Source organism: Tinamus guttatus, unplaced genomic scaffold, assembly GCF_059628265.1.
Source record: "Tinamus guttatus ecotype Peru unplaced genomic scaffold, ASM5962826v1 Tinamus_guttatus_pri_ptg000485l, whole genome shotgun sequence".
Classification (NCBI taxonomy): domain Eukaryota; kingdom Metazoa; phylum Chordata; class Aves; order Tinamiformes; family Tinamidae; genus Tinamus; species Tinamus guttatus.
In genome coordinates, this window is record NW_028289019.1 from 260,800 (window position 1) to 281,055 (window position 20,256).

General features: G+C 40.9%; 1 protein-coding gene across 2 annotated transcripts in view; it reads right to left on the reverse strand.

The window, feature by feature from the left end:
* Positions 1-461: 461 nt before the first annotated feature.
* The window catches only part of LOC104567929 (single-stranded DNA-binding protein 2), a 194,296-nt gene continuing 174,501 nt past the window's right edge, over positions 462-20,256 (reverse strand). For both annotated transcript variants that reach the window (XM_088533148.1, XM_088533147.1), the window contains 5 exons: positions 18,447-18,517; positions 17,122-17,200; positions 14,038-14,066; positions 2,702-2,800; positions 462-772 (listed from right to left, as the gene is read on the reverse strand). In XM_088533148.1, coding sequence (XP_088389274.1) covers positions 743-772; positions 2,702-2,800; positions 14,038-14,066; positions 17,122-17,200; positions 18,447-18,517 — 308 coding nt within the window. In that variant the 3' untranslated portion in view covers positions 462-742. The remainder of the gene's footprint in view (positions 773-2,701; positions 2,801-14,037; positions 14,067-17,121; positions 17,201-18,446; positions 18,518-20,256) is intronic.

Below are 20,256 nucleotides of genomic sequence, written 5' to 3' on the forward strand. Positions count from 1 at the left end.
GAAGAAAAATAACCTTCAGTGCTTTTTTTTTTAAAGGCAAAGTATAAAAAAAAATCACCAAACTAGATGAGAATTATTAAATTTCTCCAAAAAATTAAGATGAGCTTTCTTCTATTTCTTGAGACAGTACAGTTTGTGATTCACAGGGTAACTGGTATCAAACACAAGTTAATGAAAGCTCTTATAAGCAATTTTATTCCTATTCATAATGGCAGACATTTACAAAATCAGAAGAATTTATCATTTGAGTTCACCTTAAAAAATAACTTATAAAGCAGTGATATATGTAACATAAAACAGTTCAGGAGGGGAGAGGGAAAGCAAATTTTAATAATTAAAATGTAAATGTGAAAAAAAGATGGAATAGAAGTCCCTACTTTTCATTTCTACTTAAGATGCCATGTGATAATATTTTACAATGTCCCGCAGGCCTATATATGTATGTGTGTATTTCCATATCACACACATACACCAACTCATACATGTACATACACAGATAATTGTTTGCAGTTCCATCTTGGGCAGTTCTGTTACGCCACTCTTTACAGTTATCTCAATCATGTTTGGGACCCACTTTCTTGACAAAACTGGGGAGATGGTAGGAAAAAAAAGGTGGGTCTGATTGTATTGTATCTGAGATCCTTTTGTTAAACTGTACATGGGGACGAATAATTTTCTTCTGTAGTAGCTCTCTGAAGAGGGCCAACTCACTGTGGTCTTCATGAGGAGACTTGATAACGGATCACACACTCATTGTCATGCTAGGGGAGTACTGAAAAAAGAGGAATCCACATTTTAAGAACAGTTCTTTCCCAGCTTTCATTTCAACCAGTTCTGGAGCACAGCAAGTAGTTTAAATAATGCCAATATGCTATTCGAATTTTCTCCTTAATTTGTACTAGAGCATATGCTAAGGCTGTAGTTCAATTTGTGGTATCATAACTTCTGTTATACTTCTCTCCTTAGGTAAAAATACAGCTATTGGTGATGAGATCAATTCACTTGAATTCAGCTTCAGTACTGGGTACTGCAGCCTGGGTGTTGGGGTAAAAGAGTATTTCACTGATGCTTTTCACACCTTTAACTTGTTGACTACTGGGAGAATTTAGTTGAGAAAATAGCTAATCTCAGGTTGACATCTGCAGTTACTTGAGCCACTTAACTATTTTGGAGAAAAAGGGAGTGAATATATATCTCTCTCGAATTAAAACAGGCTTAAAACAGGTTTTAAATTCTGCATGATAGACTTTAGGAGGCAAGCTGAATCAAGCATCAGTGGTCATTCTTCTTTATGTGAACTGAAAATACAGTTACCACATTACACTATTATTGTAACACAAATTGAACTGTGGCTCTTAAACAAGCTACAGTTGCCCTCATGTTAGCAATACTTCATTACCAATAATAAATGGGACACCACAATGTACATTTATACCATTTCAATTCTTATTTTAATTGAAACTTGCAGGTTGCAGAAATATTTAATTGGCCTGAAATCTTCTAAGTAGAGGAAAATGGTCAAATACAAAAAGTATTGATTACATTCATAAGTGTGATGAAAACTGATACAAGAAACAGAATGATACCAATTTGTCTTTTCAAAAGACAGATACGTAACAAGAAACTGCCAAAGCTAGAGTTTGGAGCTGGCCATGTCTAAGTGTCCAAGCATATGCAGAAAGCATTTTAGACCGATCTTCTCTTTCATATTAGCTACACAGAATTGACCACCTGGGTAAAATCCATTTTGCCCCATGTCATGTGTCTGATGATTCCTCTGCTTTAGGGCTTACTCCCATCATGTGCTGAGCCCTCTCATACTGAGCCTGCAAAGTTAGCAAGAACGTGCTTATCCAATGAGGGAGACCAACTCAAATGCTTTAAATTAAGCACCTATTCAAATGATTTCCTTATCAAAGCCAAAGTTATTGGTTCTTGGGTAATCACTTTGGACAAGCAATAAGTGGCATTTTAAATAGTGTTCTGTAAAGATAACCCAGTGCAATTAAACCAGTGTTTATATGTGATTTGTGAAGAATATGAAAATAAAAGTCTTATTCTGCAATATATTTTATATCATGTTTTGCAGCCTCAAATATTCTCTATTTTTAAAAATGTCATTTGGCTGATAACAAACACTAGAGGGCATCTTTGCTTTTTTTTTTTTTTTTTTCTGGTTCTAAAAGCATGCTGCATCTCCACAACATGGGATCTCCTGGACCTCTCATTATACACTTCAGTGTGAATCTCCTTCATAAAGACATTCTTGTCTGGCAAAATGCCTTGTTCAGAAGTTAAAAGTTGGGCCACTACTAGCTGAGACACTTAAATGTAAAAATGTGCCATCCACGCATATCTAGGTTCCTCTGATATTGTCCATTGTGTATTACTATGTGTGGCATGATCGTTACTGCTTGATACCTTTCCTTGACAAAATGACCTATCAATCTAGAAGAAGACTTTCTGCAGCAAATGTACACCTCTCCCACTTTGCAATTACAGCTCAACTTCTAACAGTATTTGGCACAATTCTTTAGTAAATCAATATCATAATTTCAGGAGCTAGTAAAAAACATGTAAGGTAAAGCACTGCATTAAAGGTATACTACCAAACTCTTTGTTTTGTTATTATTATTTTTTAAACAAATAACCAGAGATTAAAGGTTTGCAAAGTAAAAAAAGTGCTTAAAGAAATACTTACGCTCTCGCTCTGAAAAGGGTTTAGGAAGTTTCCACCCATCTCACTGTCATCCCTGGGAGTTCCAGGCTGATTACTCATGCTCATATTACTGGGAGAGTTCTGTTAAACAAGATTTTAAAATACAGATTTCAGCTCTTTTCCCAGTTTTACCAAGTGTGTCAAAGTATTAGAGTGTGTCCATATAATGCACTGGGATTTCTGAAGATGAAAGATAAACCTCTGCAGAGTTCTGTACGTTTTAATTACTAATTTTAACCTGCATTTTCTCTCCTGAAATAACAACCATTTACCTTTAATTCTTGCTTTCAGATAGCCAGCATCATCTTCTACTGCATTCAGGAAAAATTACAAATGGCTTTGTAGGAATAACAGTTAGCTCTCTAACTACATTAAATCACTACAGTTAAATTCAGGAAAGAACACCAGCATGTGTCTTGACATATGTGATTCTGGATTATGTTCTTAAAGGTAGACAAGTGAACAGATCCAGGCCACATGGACCTTTGCAAATCAAGATCTCCATTTGGAGTCTTTGTTCATGGTGTCTGCTTTGTTGAAATAGCTTCTAACTCAAATTTTGAGTTTCTAAATCACCAAAAGCAGTTATACACAGAATCTATAGATAAAAGAGTTAACAGAATTTTAAGATAAAAGATGCCTGAATAGCAGCCAGCCACTGGACTAGGTTTGCTATTTGCTTGCACAGAGCATAAGGCAGTAGGGTCTTAATTTACTTTTCGAGTGTTGAGGTGCTATAAATTGCTAATAAATAATGACAATAAGAAGTCTTACAAAGAAAAATTCTTTTCTGCTCCTGCACTACCACCTCTACAATGTTCAAAAATATTTTCACAATTCAGATAGAGAAAGAGCAAAATAATTCATAGCATCATAGAATCATTAAGGTTGGAAGGGACCTCTAGAGGTCATCTAGTCCAGCTCCCCTGCACATGCAGGGTCACCTAGAGCACGTGGCACAGGACGGCTTCAAGCGGGTTTTGAAGATCTCCAGAGAAGGAGACTCCACAACTTCTCTGCGCAGCCTGTTCCAGTGCTCTGTCACCCTCACTGTTAAAAAATTTTTCCTTAAGTTCCTGTGGAACTTTTGATGCTTCAGTTTCTGGCTGTTTCCTCTAGTTCTGTCAGTGGCCACCACTGAAAAGAGGCCAGCACCATCCTCCTCACTCCCTCCCTTGAGGTACTTATAGACACTGGCAGGATCACCTCCCTTGACCTGCTGGAGACCTTCTTCTTAATGCACCCCAGGATCTCATTGGCATTCTTGGCCACGAGAGCACACTGCTGCCTCATGGTCACCTTGTCGTCCACCATGACGCCCAGGTCCCTCTCTGCAGAGCTGCTCTCCAGAAGGTCAGTCCCCAGCCTGTAATGGTGTCTGGGGTTATTCCTCCCCAGGTGCAGGACCTTGCACTTGGCCTTGTTGAGTTTCATGAGGTTTTTCACTGCCCAGTTGTCCAGTCTGTCCAGGTCCCTCTGGATGGCAGCGCAGCCCTCTGGGGTATCGGCTACTCCTCCCAGTTTCGTCTCATCAGCAAACCTGCTGAGGGAGCACTCTGTGCCTTCATCTAGGTCACTAATGAATAAATTGAACAGGACTGGGACTGACCCCTGGGGGACACTGCTAGCTACAGGCCTCCAACTAGACTCTGCACCGCTGATCACTACCCTCTGAGCTCTGCCATCCAGCCAATTCCTAATCCACCTCACTGTCCACTCATCTATCCCACACTTCTGGAGCTTGCCCAGGAGGATGTTGTGAGGGATGGTGTCAAAAGCCTTGGTGAAGTCGAGATAGATGACATCCACCGCTCTCCCCTCGTCTATCCAGCTGGTCATTCCATCATAGAAGGCTATCAGGTTAGTCAAGCATGATTTCCCCTTGGTGAATCCATGCTGACTACTCTTGAGCACCTTCTTGTCCTCCACGTGCCTGGAGACAACGGCCAGTATGAGCCGTTTCATCACTTTTCCGGGGACGGAGGTGAGGCTGACTGGCCTGTAGTTGCCTGGGTCCTCCTTCTTGCCTTTTTTGAAGACTGGCATGACATTGGCTTCCTTCCAGTCCTCCGGCACCTCCCCCTGTTCTCCAGGATCTTTCAAAGATGATGGAGAATGGCTTAGCTATGACATCCGCCAGCTCCCACAGCACTCTGGGGTGCATCCCATCAGGGCCCATGAATCTGTGGCTATCGAGTTTCCTTAGGTGCTCTCTGACCCAATCTTCCTCTACCCAGGGCAGGTCTTCCTCTCCACCAGCTTCTTCTCTTGTCCCTAGGGCCTGGGGCTCTAATGGGCTGCCCTTGGTAAACACCGAAGCAAAGAAGGCATTCAGCAACTCTGCTTTTTCTGTGTTATTCGTAACAAGGGTGCCCATCCCGTCCATCAGTGGACCCACGTTTTCCCTGATCTTCCTTTTGCTGTTCATATATTTGAAGAAGTTTTTCTTGTTATTTTTAACATCCCTTGCCAGATTGCGTTCCAAACGCGCCTTAGCTTTCCTTGTCGCATCTCTGCATTCCCTGGCTACGTTCCTGTATTTCTCCCAGGGGGCCTCTCCTTTTCTCCACATTCTATATACCACCTTCTTCTGCTTGAGCAGTGCCACAAGCTCCTTGCTCATCCACGCAGGTCTCCTGCCCACTCTGCCTGACTTCTTACACACAGGGATGCACTGTTGCTGGGCGTGGAGAAAGTGCCGCTTGAAAACTGACCAGCTCTCTTGGGCCCCTCTACCTTCTAGAGCTCTAGCCCATGGGATTCTTCCGAGGAGGTCTCTGAAGAGGCTAAAGTTGGCCCTCCTGAAGTCCATCGTTGCAAGGCTACTTACAGCCCTGCCTCCTCCTCATGGGATCCTGAACTCCACCAACTCATGGTCACTGCAGCCGAGGCTACCCCCCACCTTCACATCTCCTACAAGTCCCTCTCTGTTTGTTAGCACGAGGTCCAGCAGCCCATCTCTCCTTGTTGGCTCCTCCAGAACCTGCGTCAAAAAGTTATCATCAACGCACTGCAGGAACCTCCAGGACTGTTTGTGCCTGGCTGTGTTGTCCTTCTAGTTGATGTCGGGGTGGTTGAAGTCCCCCATGAGAACCAGGGCCTCTGACTGTGAGGCAACATCCAGCTGACTATAGAAGGCCTCATCAACTTCCTCGTCCTGGTCAGGTGGCCTGTAGCAGACACCCACCACAGTGTCTCCCACATTAGCCTGCCATCCTTACCCACAAGCTCTCAACTTGCTCATCATCCACCCCCAGGTTGAGCTCCATGCATTCCAGTTGCTCTCTCACATAAAGAGCAACTCCACCACCTCGCCTTCCCAGCCTGTCCTTCCTAAAGAGCACATAGCCTTCCATGGCAGCGCTCCAGTCGTGTGATCTGTCTCCATGTGTCACCGTGTCTCTGTGATTCCAATGAGATCATGACACTGGGACCGCACACAGATCTCCAGTTCGTCCTGCTTATTCCCCATGCTGCCCACATTGGTATACAGGAATTTCAGGGAAGTAATTGAGCCTGCAGGTTTCCCAGGATGGGTGAAGGAGGACCCTCTATAATCATGTCCTATCCTCACTTCCCCACTACCATACTCCCGCTGGATGCCATCTGACTTTGGCTGCGTGGTACTGATTGCCCTGTCTGTGTGACACTCCCCTTCCCCCTTCTTGCTTAGTTTAAAGCCCTTCTAACCAGGCTGGCCAACCTTTTGGCAGACGCGTGTGCCCCTCTTGCTGAGGTGGTTCCCATCATTCCCCACTAGCTGATGGTCATCAGAGTCCCATGGTCATAGAAGCCAAAACCCTGTTGCCAAGACCAGCGGCGCATCCAGTTGTTAATCTGCCATATCTGCCTTCTCCTTGAATCCATTCCCCTCGTTGGTAGGATAGAGGAGAACACAACCTGGGCTCTCATACCTTTGACGGTCATCCCTAGGGCTCTGAAATCTTGCTTGATAACCCTCAGTTTCCCCATGGCATCATTAGTTCCCATGTGAAACAGTCAGACTTCTGGTCAAGCCTTGGGAGCCTCTCTGTAAAATCCCGTATTTGAGCCCCTGGCAAGCAGCAGACCTCTAAGAGCAGACCTACTCTACGCAGACCTGCTAAAGTAAGTGTCTCAGGAAATACTCAGGGTCAACAGCTAATACATGAGTATTGTAGACACTATAATTAGTTAGGTGTGTTTACAAAATTGATTTGTGGTAGGCTGCCATGTCTGGAGCATGGAAAATTCCCTCAGTGCTAGATTCCTTGTAATATAGGCTTTGTGGTGCAAAAGGAATAATCAGGGAAAAGGAGTGAAATCATGAATTCCACCTAAAACGTTTACTATGTCTACCACAGTTCTTCCCATGAATTTTTTAAATCCAGAAAGTTTAAACACAATATTGCTGTTGAGATTTTACATATACAAATGCAGCAGGCTTAAAGTTTGATGTGTCACAATAAACTTAACACAAACCTAATATCGTCAATAGGCAAGCCTAAGGAAATGCAACTCAAAGTAATACTTTTGATCACAGAGATCAAATGATACCAGCTGTAAGAACCATAAGTCAGTTTGTCTTCTCTTTCTTATGTTAATTCTCAATTACAATGGTAAGACAGTAGTTATGAAGCTTCTTAAGATATTGTCCTTAGAAAATAAATGCATGTTGTCTTCATTTAGTGCAACTAAGACTGCAAGAGGGCAAACTTGGAGTGAAGAATTTTGCATGGTTACTGAAAGGCTACTCTTAAATTTTAACCATAATCCTTCAAAGGAAGGCCACCATTTTCACTGGACTTAGCAAATATGTTTCTGGGTTCAGCTTGATGTATTTATTTTCAAGTATAGAGGAAATATAGAATTAATTACATAACCCCATGAAGGCATAACTGATTTTAATTAGTCCCTGAAACACAGCTTATAGTCAAGATATAAGGGGTCAAGATGCCTGCCTTAGCCCTTTGGTTTTCTTCATGGTTTAGATCACCGGTTTTTAAACTGTGATCCTCAGATCTCCATGAATTACTGGAGAACATCAGAGGGGTCCATCAAAGGCAATTAAAAGAATTAACTAGTTAACTAATATCAGGCAATTAAGTTTGCTATACATCAAAGTTAGTATAGCAAATATTTATGAATGCTCAACTTGGCAAATGCTGGCAGCTACTGCTTTAGTTCAACCACAGCTATTGTCCTTGAAGCAGAAATAAAGTCAGGGAAGTCCTGTTGCCTGTGTGTTATGCAGGAACTTATACTAGACAATCATCTCAGTCCCTTCTGGCTTAAAATCTACAAAACGCTAATAGACTTTAAAAACTGCTAGGGCCTTGTCACGATTATGTTATATGATGGTCCCACCTTTTTTTTTTTCATTCCTTGGTGATTTATCCTTATTTTATCTTGGTCTATATAGTACTAAGCTTTGAAATTTTGCAATTACTACAGTGTGGCACCCCAAAGGTTCAAATTCCCAAAATAAACACTTTTATAGCAACTCCCCTGTGTTGGGGCCTTAGTAAGAATATATAGGAAAGTGGAGTTTGTGGGGAACTGGACCGACGCCTAGCAACCAAGCACCTGGAGGAGAACCAATCAGCTGGGAGCCTGTAGCCAATGAGTGCTGCTCCTTAGCACATGCCCACCTGCACGGGTATAAAGCCCTGCTACAGACAACAGTGGAGGGGAGTTGACCTCACTTTGTGTGGAGGTGTTGTTTGCTCTGGCTTGTGGGGAGGGCCCTGGCACTTGGTGCAAGTGACCCTTGACATCTGGTGACCCCGATGTGATCGTGGGCGACGTGATTGTGCGAGAACGCGAGGGATCTTACTGGAGAAAAGCGGATTGTGACCACGACCTGGTGAGTCAGAATGGGAATTGGCGCATCTAGAGTGGAAGTTGCTGCAACAGCAATGGAACATGATACTGTTGAACGCTTTGTAAGGCTTGCTCAAAAAACTAAGATTGAGGTCTCGAAAACCGAGTTAACTGATTTATTGCTATTTTGTAAGAAGAGAAAAATCATAGAAGAAGCTTCCCAAGCATATAAATTTGAATCATGGGAGCGAGTAGGAAAAGAACTATGGGATGGTGTACAATTAGGCTCAGAGGAAGCGTGGCGCCTCACAAAAACATATCGTCTCATATGGCCTATGTTTGAGCGGTTAGTCGCTATTGCGTTCTGGGAAGCGCTCCATGGAGAAGAAGAGGAGAATGGGTCTGAAAGTTCTGAGTATACTAACAATACTGAGCCAAATCAGTGTGAGAAAATAGATAATAAGAAAAAGGTAACCTCACCTAAACAGGCGTGTCCGGTAACTTTGGCCGAACGAGAAGTATGGGGGGGAGTGGATGAGTATCTCCCCCTGTGGGAGGGGGAGGAGCGACCACCTCCCACAGCGCCCGAATGGGAGGGGGAAAAGCGACCAACCCCCACAGCACCCAAAATGGAAGTGGACCCAATTAAAGCACCGATCCCAGATGGATCGGACGATGATAATGCTGTGGTTCAAAAAATGCGACAAGAACTTCGGGGACAGGCAGAGAGAATGACAGAATTATTAGAACAAATGCGGCGACTAGACTGCGGGTCCAAGGCCAGAGATGTGAAGGCAGCCTATAAGGCTGCCCACAGGGCTATAGTGGAAGGGTTGGAAAATGTAGACAAACAATTGGAGCAGTGGGAGGCATGAAAAGATGCTCCTAAGATTCAAAAGAAAGCAGCTGGAGGAAGTGACCCAGCTGAAGAAGGATTGTTGCTGGAGCTCCCAGCCACTGCAGGTGGAAGTAATGATGAGGGAATGCCACCTGTTGATCCAACATTTAATGCAGGAGCATGGTATAAAGGACTCATAGAGAATGCTCAGTTACAAGGAGAATTTGTATTAACACCACTAGCAGCTCCTGTAGTAATGGGAGCCCAGGGCCCTAGGTGGGAACCTCTCGATTGGAAACTGGTTCAAGACATACAAAAAACAGTAATGCAGTATGGGCATGACAATAAGTTGGTGAGAAATCAGGTCTCTGCTCTGTTTAAATATTCCCATATGGTGCCTGCGGATAGCAGAGCGATAATGGAGCTCCTGCTTTCCTCTACCGCTTACATGCTTTGGTTAGCAAAATGGCAGGAAAGATTAGAGGAAAAACAATTGGAGAATCTAAATCGCAGTATGGATGATCCATTAAGGGTTGCCACCCTTGATCAACTGATGGGGAATGGGCGTTACCGGGCAACCAAGGCCCAGGCAGCGCTCTACCCCAGGATACTACAGCAATCAAAAAATGCAGCGCTAGCCACTTTTCTTGCACTACCACAAATAGGAACGCCACAGTTGTCATACACAAAAATAATACAAAAGCCGAATGAGTCTTTTTTCAACTTTGTTGATCGACTGAAGGAAGCCCTGGATATGGCACCTAATGTGCCTGTGGAAATGAAAGCAATATTGGCAAAAGATCTAGCAGTTCAGAACGCAAACCAAACTTGCAAGCAACTATTAGCTACTTTGCCACCAGGAACTTCAATTGTCCAAATGATAGAGACCTGTGCCCGAGCGCCAATGATGGAGGAAGAACAAAAAGCAAAAATACATGGTGCGGCTTTGGCTGCAGCAATTAAAGGAGAAAGAATGTCTAGAAAGGAAGACAAGAGATTTCATGGAACATGTTTCCTATGTGGTCTATTAGGACACATGAGGAGGAAGTGTCCTAACAGATTCAGGATGGAAGGTATGGGCCCAAGAGGATTCAATGGGACCTGTGCGAGATGCCAGAGGTTCGGGCACAAGGCAGCGGAGTGCCGATCACGGTTCCGCAAGAATGGCATGCTGATACAGGGAAACGGGAGCCGCCGCGTTGAGGGACGCGGCAAACAAGTATCCCCAGACGATGGCTGCCTCTGCGAACTCTCCGCCGCAACCCGCGGAAGCACAGGAGTCGACCTCTCTGTGGCAAAATCCACAGTGATTAGAGACTGACGTGCACATATTAGAATTGATGTGCACTGGTCCCCTGGGGAGGAGCTGAGAGCCAGCGACCCCCCCAACTGCTGCCCTCTTCTCCTTCTCCTGCCCCCCAAGCTGCAGTGTCGCTGGGAGCAGGCCAGGGTGGGCGGACAAACCGGGCAGGATAATGAGCAGCGGATGGAAGAGCAGATTTGTGGTCCTCTCGGAGGTGGCAGTGAGGTGCAACTTTAGCACGGGAAAATGAGTGAGCTTGACCAGTTACGCCAGGAGGCCGAGCAACTGAAAAACCAAATCAGGGATACTAGGAAAGCATGTGCTAATGCCACCTTGACTCAGATCACAGCCAACATTCTCCCCGTGGGGAGAATTCAAATGTGTACTAGAAGAACACTCCGGGGACACTTGGCTAAAATTTACGCAATGCACTGGGGGACTGATTCCAGGCTTCTAGTCAGTGCCTCCCAGGATGGCAAGCTTATAATCTGGGACAGCTATGTCTCCTCCTAGCTGGTTATGATGACTTCAATTGCAATGTCTGGGATGCACTGAAAGCTGATAGAGCAGGTGTCCTTGCCGGTCATGATAACCGTGTCAGTTGCTTAGGTGTGACTGATGATGGAATGGCAGTGGCAACAGGATCGTGGGACAGCTTCCTCAAGGTCTGGAACTGAAAAGAGCGGCAGACTCTGTGACTGGAAGAACTTTCCAGCGGTTGAAAACTAAAACTGATAGCATATCCAGTCTGACCATACTAACTTGGACCCCCATCCTCCCCAGCTCCAAAGGGCAAGATTTTTTCCTTCTCCTGTTGCTGAAATGAAGAGCACAATTACCTTTCCAAGAAGAATTTCTGTGGTTGTAAGCAAAATGAAATTGTGTATTCCTTTGGGACCATTTTCTTTTGTCTTGGGAATTTAAAAATGAAACACTATCATAAGCGTGACCAGAATGATTATATTTGTGTTTGCAACTATGTTTTTATTTGTAATATTTGATGCATGATATTGCCAATTTTTTTGTCTTTGTAAAAAGAGGGGAAATGCTGAGGCTTACAGCTATGTTAATTTGTTTTTTGTAAATGTTGCAATGTTTATTGCTAATTTTTCTTTTTTGGAAAAAAGAGGGGGAGATGTTGGGGCCTTAGTAAGAATATATAGGAAAGTGGAGTTTGTGGGGAACTGGACCGATGCCTAGCAACCAAGCACCTGGAGGAGAACCAATCAGCTGGGAGCCTGTAGCCAATGAGTGCTGCTCCTTAGCACATGCCCACCTGCATGGGTATAAAGCTCTGCTGCAGACAACAGCAGAGCGGAGTTGACCTCACTTTGTGTGGAGGTGTTGTTTGCTCTGGCTTGTGGGGAGGGCCCTGGCACTTGGTGCGAGAGTGACCCTCGACACCCCTGGGCTGCTTTTATGGTCAGTATGGGGTCTAGAATTGTTAGCAGTAGCTGAGTTTTTTAAGAGCAAGCATTTCTTTGAGTGCACAAATTCCATGGGCACTGCAAGAAACACTGGTTATTAGTCTTTATTTAATATGCATAATTTCAATTCATTTACTCCCCCCATCTCAATCTATTTTGTAAGAAAGAACTTTACGTTTTGCCATTGTGCCAATTAAAATCTCTGCTGGAAAATGTAGCTCTGAATTCTGAGAACTGTACTGATTCTACTGAGACTGGATTAATTTTCTATATTTCATGGGGATAGACAATCAGCTCCTCTAACATGCATTTTACTTCAACAAGATCCTGTGCCTGCACTTGAGCATCTAGCACCACATGCCCCAAACTGTGTTACTTTCAGAGAACAATTTGTGCCACATTAATCGGTGGTCTGGAAATCTACTTGTGAAAAAGCCAGTAGCACAACTAGCTGATGATGTATAAAGGGAGATGGAGCAAGTACAATCCTGGTAACTGTACAAAACTGGAAGGCAGCCACATATTAATTTTGCATGCATCAAACCCCAGAAACCTGCAGACATATATACTGCTGTGGTCCTACTCTCCAGGGAAGGCCATGCAAGGTTGTTCTGAGGCTATAAATCACCTATCAAATTTTAAAAGAACGGTGTTGCCCTATGATGAATTTATTCTGATGCCAGCTTATGGCTTCTACATTGGCAGGGACTGCAATCTCATTGCAAACAACACAGCATAACTCCACATGTAGACAAGCACACTTTTATAAGCTACACCTCTCCCATCTCCCCACCAAACTGGGGAAGAGTGTAAGGTTCTCCAGGTTCTCCACCTCCTCCACTTTGGATATACAAGTACGTGTCCCTATCTCAGTGGGAGCCTTGGATGTATCTACAGTGATATCCTTAGTGTGACCAGAGTATGTGCAGATGGGCCTTAGGCAGATTGGAAGTGGCAAAGTCTGTGCAGAGATGTTCAGCCACAGTACAGCACTGCTTAGCCCTGGCTCACCCAAGAACCACCAGCAGGTAGTTCGTTCATTCCAATCAAAACGCCATGTTTTTCTTTTGGAAATGGATTAGAATTGTTACAGTAATTTCAAATTAATGAGTTATGAAATTTTAACTGTAACAACTCTTTCAATGTCTATATTTATAGACTGAAGTGCAGGAGATGATTGTTTTAGCGGTATTTTTGCTAGTTCCTGTCAGTTACATCTGTAGATGCTGAGTACAAAACATTGTGTTTTACAGGGACAGATTTCTACCATTTTATCAACACCGAATAAGGTCATTAATTCCTTATTTGAATAAATTCCTAAATTAATAATGATCACAGATGTAGTAGGCTTTTATTTTTACAGAAGAAATGACACATTCAAGCATGATATACTTTTGGAGATATAATCCCCTGCAGGTTCAACTCACATTGCTATTTAATATACTCACATATACTATTTAATAGTTGTGGTATCAAAACAGTGCTTCTTCTGCAACTACTTTTAATCTTGCTTTTAGGGACTTAGTGATTAAGATATTAACATTGCTTTACAGAAGTGACAAATGCAATTATGCAGTGCATAAAAGTAACATCCTAATGACATTTTTCAAATTTATGTTTAACTAGAATTGATTATTAGACTGATACTCATTTGTCTTACCAGCATGGAAGAGTATAACATGACCAACCAGATTGTGAACTGTATATATATTAATCACATTAACTAACACAGGCCATTATGCAATAGGAAATAAGTCTGCTTATACTCTCTATTGATTATAGATACTGTTTTAAAACTTTTGATTAATGCTAATTAATGTCTTCACATCCTCCAAAGAATAGACAATCAAAAAATGTAGATACATAACAAAAATATTAACAAAGCCTAGCACGTGTTTAAGTATGAAATATCATTCTAAAAATTCCAAATATTTTATTAGATACTCACTTTGGAAATACTGTCCATGTCTCCTGAGCCTTAAATTAAAACAGATCATTATTCAATTAGTTTTGAACAGAAATTAATCTATGATATTGCCACATTTAAAAGTAGAACTTAACAGCAAGATTAACAGCAATGTTAAAACGTAAACATGCTTGAACCTTCTTCCATCCCATTGTCTCTCAGAGAAAGTTTACACTCAGTTGTTAAATGATGGTAGTTCTTCTTTGTGTACACATCTAGTACAAAAAGTGGGAAAGAATGAAGGATACAGTTCTGATCTGTATCAGTTCCTTCAATAGCATCCTTTAGGATGAGACAGCCTGGCACAGCGCAAGAAAGGATATGCCCAACCGCCCTGTTATCTTTAGCCATGGTAGGGTACAGCTATTGCAGCTCATTTGGAGGACATGCATCCAAGGGAAACATTGCTTCAGCTTGAGAAGAAAAGTAAAATCATGGATAACTAAAAAAGTTACTGTCTTGAAAAAAAAAAATGACCACCCTTTTTACTGAACTTTAGCTATCCAAAATTCCCTAGAAAACTGCTAGTGGAAGTAGCATCTTCAGGATCAGCTGGGGGTAGTGGTATTTCATCAGTGTCTTTGCCTCAAAAAATCTAAGTCTACAAGTGAAATTGGCTGATATGACATCACCTTTGGATGCAGTACAAATACTGATGACGATAATTTCTTTCAGAAAAAAACAGGTGATTCTAAGAAACAATGGAGTAATACAAACTAAATAAAACTTAGAATCATGTGTGCAATATTAGTAAAAAGAATTTTTCTAAGATGCAGTGGCTCTCACTTGGCTGAAGCCAAGAATAAAGGAAATACACTTTATCAATAAAAGTATTTCTAGCAGCATCAGACAGTAAACAATTCTTGTAATCTATTTTCAGGGAAGACAAATTCAAACTGGAAGAGTGTCAGAGAAAAACAATCAAGAAAATGGAGTTGTGGGAGGAGTGGAGTTGTGTGGAGTTTCAGGAGACTGAAATAGCATGGTATACTTAGCAAGGCAAATTAAGGCTGAGAAGGAATATGATTCCTCTCTCTAAGAAGTACTCCAGGTACTCCAGATACATAAACTCTGGGAAGAGTCATTTTATCATGGACAAGTGGATAAATTTTGGTGGAAATAACAGAAAGATTTCTTCCCAACTGTAAAAGCTGGGAATAGATATCCAGTAGCAGGATTGTGATCAAAGAATCTTGAAGTGTTCAAGATGGAGTCTGACCAATGTATGCTCTTGAGACAGAGTTGCCTACTGCAGCATGGAATGAAATGCAGGAGATCTCTTCCAGTCCTAAACTTCTAAGAGAACTCAGGTTCCATTCTAGAAATGAAATTAACCTTAGAAGGCAGTTGTAGCTAATTTGACTAACCATGTAATTATTTTCATTACAGAAAATAACTAACCAAATACTAGGTAGACATAGAATCCTTCTGAAACTGTTTCGACTGTCATTTTTCTTTAGCTAAGAAATAATTCTCAGGCTATAAGAAGAAACAAAAGAAGAAAAAACTTTTACCATTTTTTTCATTTGCTTTAATGTGCATCATTATTAATTAAAGCAGCAGCTTGTATCAGGATTGTAATATGTAATAAGAAAAGCTATAAGGTCACAAGATGGCCTTATGAAAGGTAATCTAGGAATTTCAGAAACCTGCTTTCCCAGAAGGAAACCTGTTCTATTGCTCAGAATATGTCTGTTTAGTGAGGTTTGATGGTCTCCAGTTAAAGCTTTTCTTCTTGTCATAGCTTTTTCCAATTTCTTGATTATACATCTTGTTTTATAATCTCCAGATTCCGGGCTATACCTATGGTAATTTTTCATCCACCATGGCAATATGGAATGACAAAGCGTTAGCTGTAGTAGGGAATTTAAGCTGGTTTGTGCTGGGAAGATGATGGAGCTTTTCTTCAGGGATAGAACCAGGGGGAACTGTGATAGCTTGGCATGTGTGTGATCATCATATATGTAACTTGCTTGGGTTTTTCACCATAAAGGAAAATGCTATTTAGCAGTGTTGCTGGCACCTTGTGGATGCATAAGATCAGCTCCCAGATGTAAAAGAGAATCTTGCTGGTTGGAAATGGAGATAGAAGAGGAAAGAGATGAGAACTCTTTCCCCTTTCGTTTCCCCTTGTCGTTGCCTGCATGACCTACACTGCTTAAGTGCAGGTAGAAGCAAAGAGAACACGGAAGCAAGCTGGATTCAAAGTTACTGGCCTGATGTTATGCTATAAGCACCAACAAATGCAAAGGATTTATTTATCTTGTCAGTAAGGAAGAGGAAGGCTTAAATACAATTTATTGAGTTGCAGCTTGTCTCTCACATCTCTTTCAAGCATCATTCATCCTTCCAGCAAACAGTAAGAAAAAATGTTCACTAGGCTAGTCAGAGGATAAAGCAGTGCATGTTTTGTAGACATGTGAAAGGCTTTTCTCCCTTAGATAAGCACCCTTCAAAAATCACTGTCTCAAAAGTCAAACTATACAGTCTTCTTCCTGCCTCTGCATACCCACATGAGAATGTATGTTCTTTACTGGTGTGTTAAATGATCACCATGAAGCTGCTTGTGGAGAGGGAATAATAAAACTAATATTTAAGAGACAAAAGGCTAATGTTGGAACAAGTGGCATCAGGCTGTTGGGATTACAGCCGCTTAACACATAGATCAATACATGTAATAACTTATTTCCATGTACTTGGTAAGACCTGGCACCAGCATGTCACAAAGAGATCTTCTCAAGTGTTTGAAAGAGGAAGGGAGGTAAGGAGAAAAGGGTCTTATGCCATCACTTCTACATTATTGTGATGATATGGCTTTAGAATAGCTTTGGTCAACTGTTTTACTGTTATATAGATAACATTCGGTAATTTTCTTCCAGAGATGCACTATATATGCCAATTCATATGCTTAAAAAGTATCTTAATATTTAATGTTTTGTTATATATACAGCTTCTTAGTTTCTATAAGATTTTTACATAGTCTTACACATAATTCAGAGAACTAGTGACAGAAAATGGCACTAGCCATTGAAAATTCACAATGTTCATAATACTTATTATCATTACCTAATGATCCATTCATATGATGTGAATCCATTCCACCCAATCCACTCATAGGTCCATCTGACCCTGGCCCCATTGGAAACTAAAAAAGGATCAGACATAAAAACTAGTGTTACTATACAAATTTATTGTAGATAATCTAATAAAAACATTTCCCAGAAAAATAGCAAAGAAAAAATGCACAGCTCCATCTCTGTATGTGAAAGTACAGTGAAAGTGAAGACTGCAAAGCTTGTTATTGCCTTTGTTTACTTCTTCTAATGTCGCCCTCATGATTTTTGGAGAATCTCATCTGTATAGGCTGGCATATGACTTAGAAATGATTTATGCTATATTTTTAATACTTTGTGTGTCAATTTCCAATATGTTAATAACTATATTCTCTTTGAAGTTAAAGACAATTTTACTACACACTTCTATGATTAAGTAATATTTTTCAAATCCCACCTTGCTTATACTGGAGTACTCTGCATTATTTTTGCAATATGAACAATTTCTATCAGATTTCAGCTATTAACCTTAAATTCAATGCATTAGCATTACAGTGCATTTGCTAAATTCACTGATTTTGCAATATCTAAATATCTTTATTCTTAAAGTTCCACTGGACATTTTTTCAAAAGGCCCACAACATAGACAAAATATTGTAGTAATCAGATAAATACAACTAAACTAAACTGAAGGCACAGAAATAGATGAGAAAAGAAACAAGTTCTACAAATCCATATTTTCTGTCAGTTCTAGAATTACTAATCATAGACAGTAGAGGAGTTAAGGAGGCAAATACTTGCATGTTATCATTAATTTTCATTCTTAACACCTTATTCAGATAAACAGGAAAGTTAATTTCTTCTTAATTATCTTATTATTAAGATACTAAATATATCACTTTTCATGGAGAGGTAGGGCAACATAACACTGGGTCCCTTTCAGTGGTTTGCATCTCCCTCTCCAGGAGTAGAGACTTTTTATAATTACAGTTTAAATCCTGCAGAAATTAATGTTTGATGGCAGCTCCTAGAATGGTTGCACTGTACTGAAGTCTACTGCACTGTGACAAACTAAGTTATCTCCAAGATTCACATGCACACATTTTAAAGGTCTTTTCGTTGAAAACAAAAAAACAAACAAACTAAAAGGCTCCAATGATTACTCTGTATGTATTAGCATGACCGATTTGCAAAACATTAAAAGTACTGAAAATGACACTTAGGTGTCACCCGTTATAATGGAAAACTTAGTATATTAATCATATGTAATGGAAATGTAGCAGTTTGGATAAAACGAGGCTGTATAATTCAAAACAATATAACTAGATTTATATTTACATTAGGTCTGTTGGGTCCAGGTGGTACTGCATTCATCAAAGTGTACATGTTGTCTCCAGAGTTGGTTGAATCTGTAATAAGAGATTATTATAAGTGCTAATATATACCTTTCAATAAAAAGACTCACCTAATACATTTCTTGTCATTTTGTTCATATTATTTCTGTGCCTGAATCACTGATACGCAGTGGCAATATAATGGAAGATTTCATTCCCTTGTTATCTATTTCTACCACAAAACAGAACTATGAAAAGAAATAATTGCAATGGTCCCTAGGTGACTACTTCTAGACTCTAGTTTTATGCGTGACTGTTAAAAGGTTTTTAAATCACAAGTATCTGTAACTATTTAATTCCTTAAACCCTTTTTTCCTGAAGTTTTAAATTACTTCACTCATCTTTAATATTCTCTATAAAACAGGAATTTCTGTCTCATAAATACTCCCTGAATTTTTTATTCCATCCGTAATAATCCATAAACAGCTCATTATACAGACTTCACATTTGTATAGCCAATGAAAATCTTTTGTTCTCATCTGTGTCATATGTGATGTGACACAGATGAGAACATCATGAGTTCACAACACAGATGAGAGATCTGTCATGTGATTTATTTTGGATATATCCAAATATTCAGTGGAATACTATGCGAAGGACAGCTGTAGCTCATTTATCCTCATGGTACAGGGTGGTGCAATGTTTCAAGACTGGTCCGAGTCCAAAAGCAACAAAATCATGTTGGCACTGGGTGATGTCCAACCTAGTAAGTTCTGCCAAGAGTTTTACTGGGCCTTACCAGACATTGACAGAGCCCCTATTGCTTCTTGGCCTGGGATTAGCTCCCACAGAACTGGAGGAGAGCTGTGTCCTTTTCCTCCACTCAGCGTATGTGAACTTTCAAACTGGATCACCTCCAGCATTGAAAGGCAAGGTTGATTGAAGAAGACATACAGAGCACAATCCATTTAACTCTTCTGGTTGAACTTAGAAGAAACCTACACCTACTGCTTACACACACACAGTCTTAATATTCTTCATCAGCATTTGTAAAGAGGAAAAGGCAAAAAATGCAGATCAGTATACAAATTAGGCAAAAGACCTTTCACAAGGGAATAGACAAGAGATAGGGCACATAACAATAAAGTTTACTGAGAAGAAAATGACCTCAGAAAAGGCTAAATAAATCCCTAAGGGGACTGCATATCTTAAAAAACTAAGCAACTCTGAAAAAAACAGTATCTCTACAGTGGTTACAAGAAGAGTAAAAGAATAGCTAAGCAGCTCAATACCTGTTTCCTCCAAAAAAACATTCCACCTCTTTGAACCATGAGTTTTGAGCTTAACAAAGCACAAAACACAGCTGAGCTGTAAAACTTTTTCCAAAACAAGAAGAGGGGAATTTTGAGTCAGAACTAGGGAAAACAAGAAAGCCTAGATGAGACTGAAATGTGTTGGAGATGGGAATGCAGCCTGAACACATGCAAGAGTGTATTTGTGCATTCACAGGACAGTTTAAATACTAGTCATTGACTATTCCTTTACTTCTCAGAGAGAGTTTTCTAAGCTTTAACTGTGGTGAATAAATAATTCAATTATATATGGAGAAATATAGGCTTTTATATATCCAAGGCTTTTGACAACATCCCTCACAACATCCTCCTGGGCAAGCTCTGGAAGTATGGGATAGATGAGTGGATGCTGAGGTGGATTAGGAATTGGCTGGATGGCAGAGCTCAGAGAGTGGTGATCAGCAGTGCAGAGTCTAGTTGGAGGCCTGTAGCTAGCGGGGTCCCCCAGGGGTCAGTCCTTGG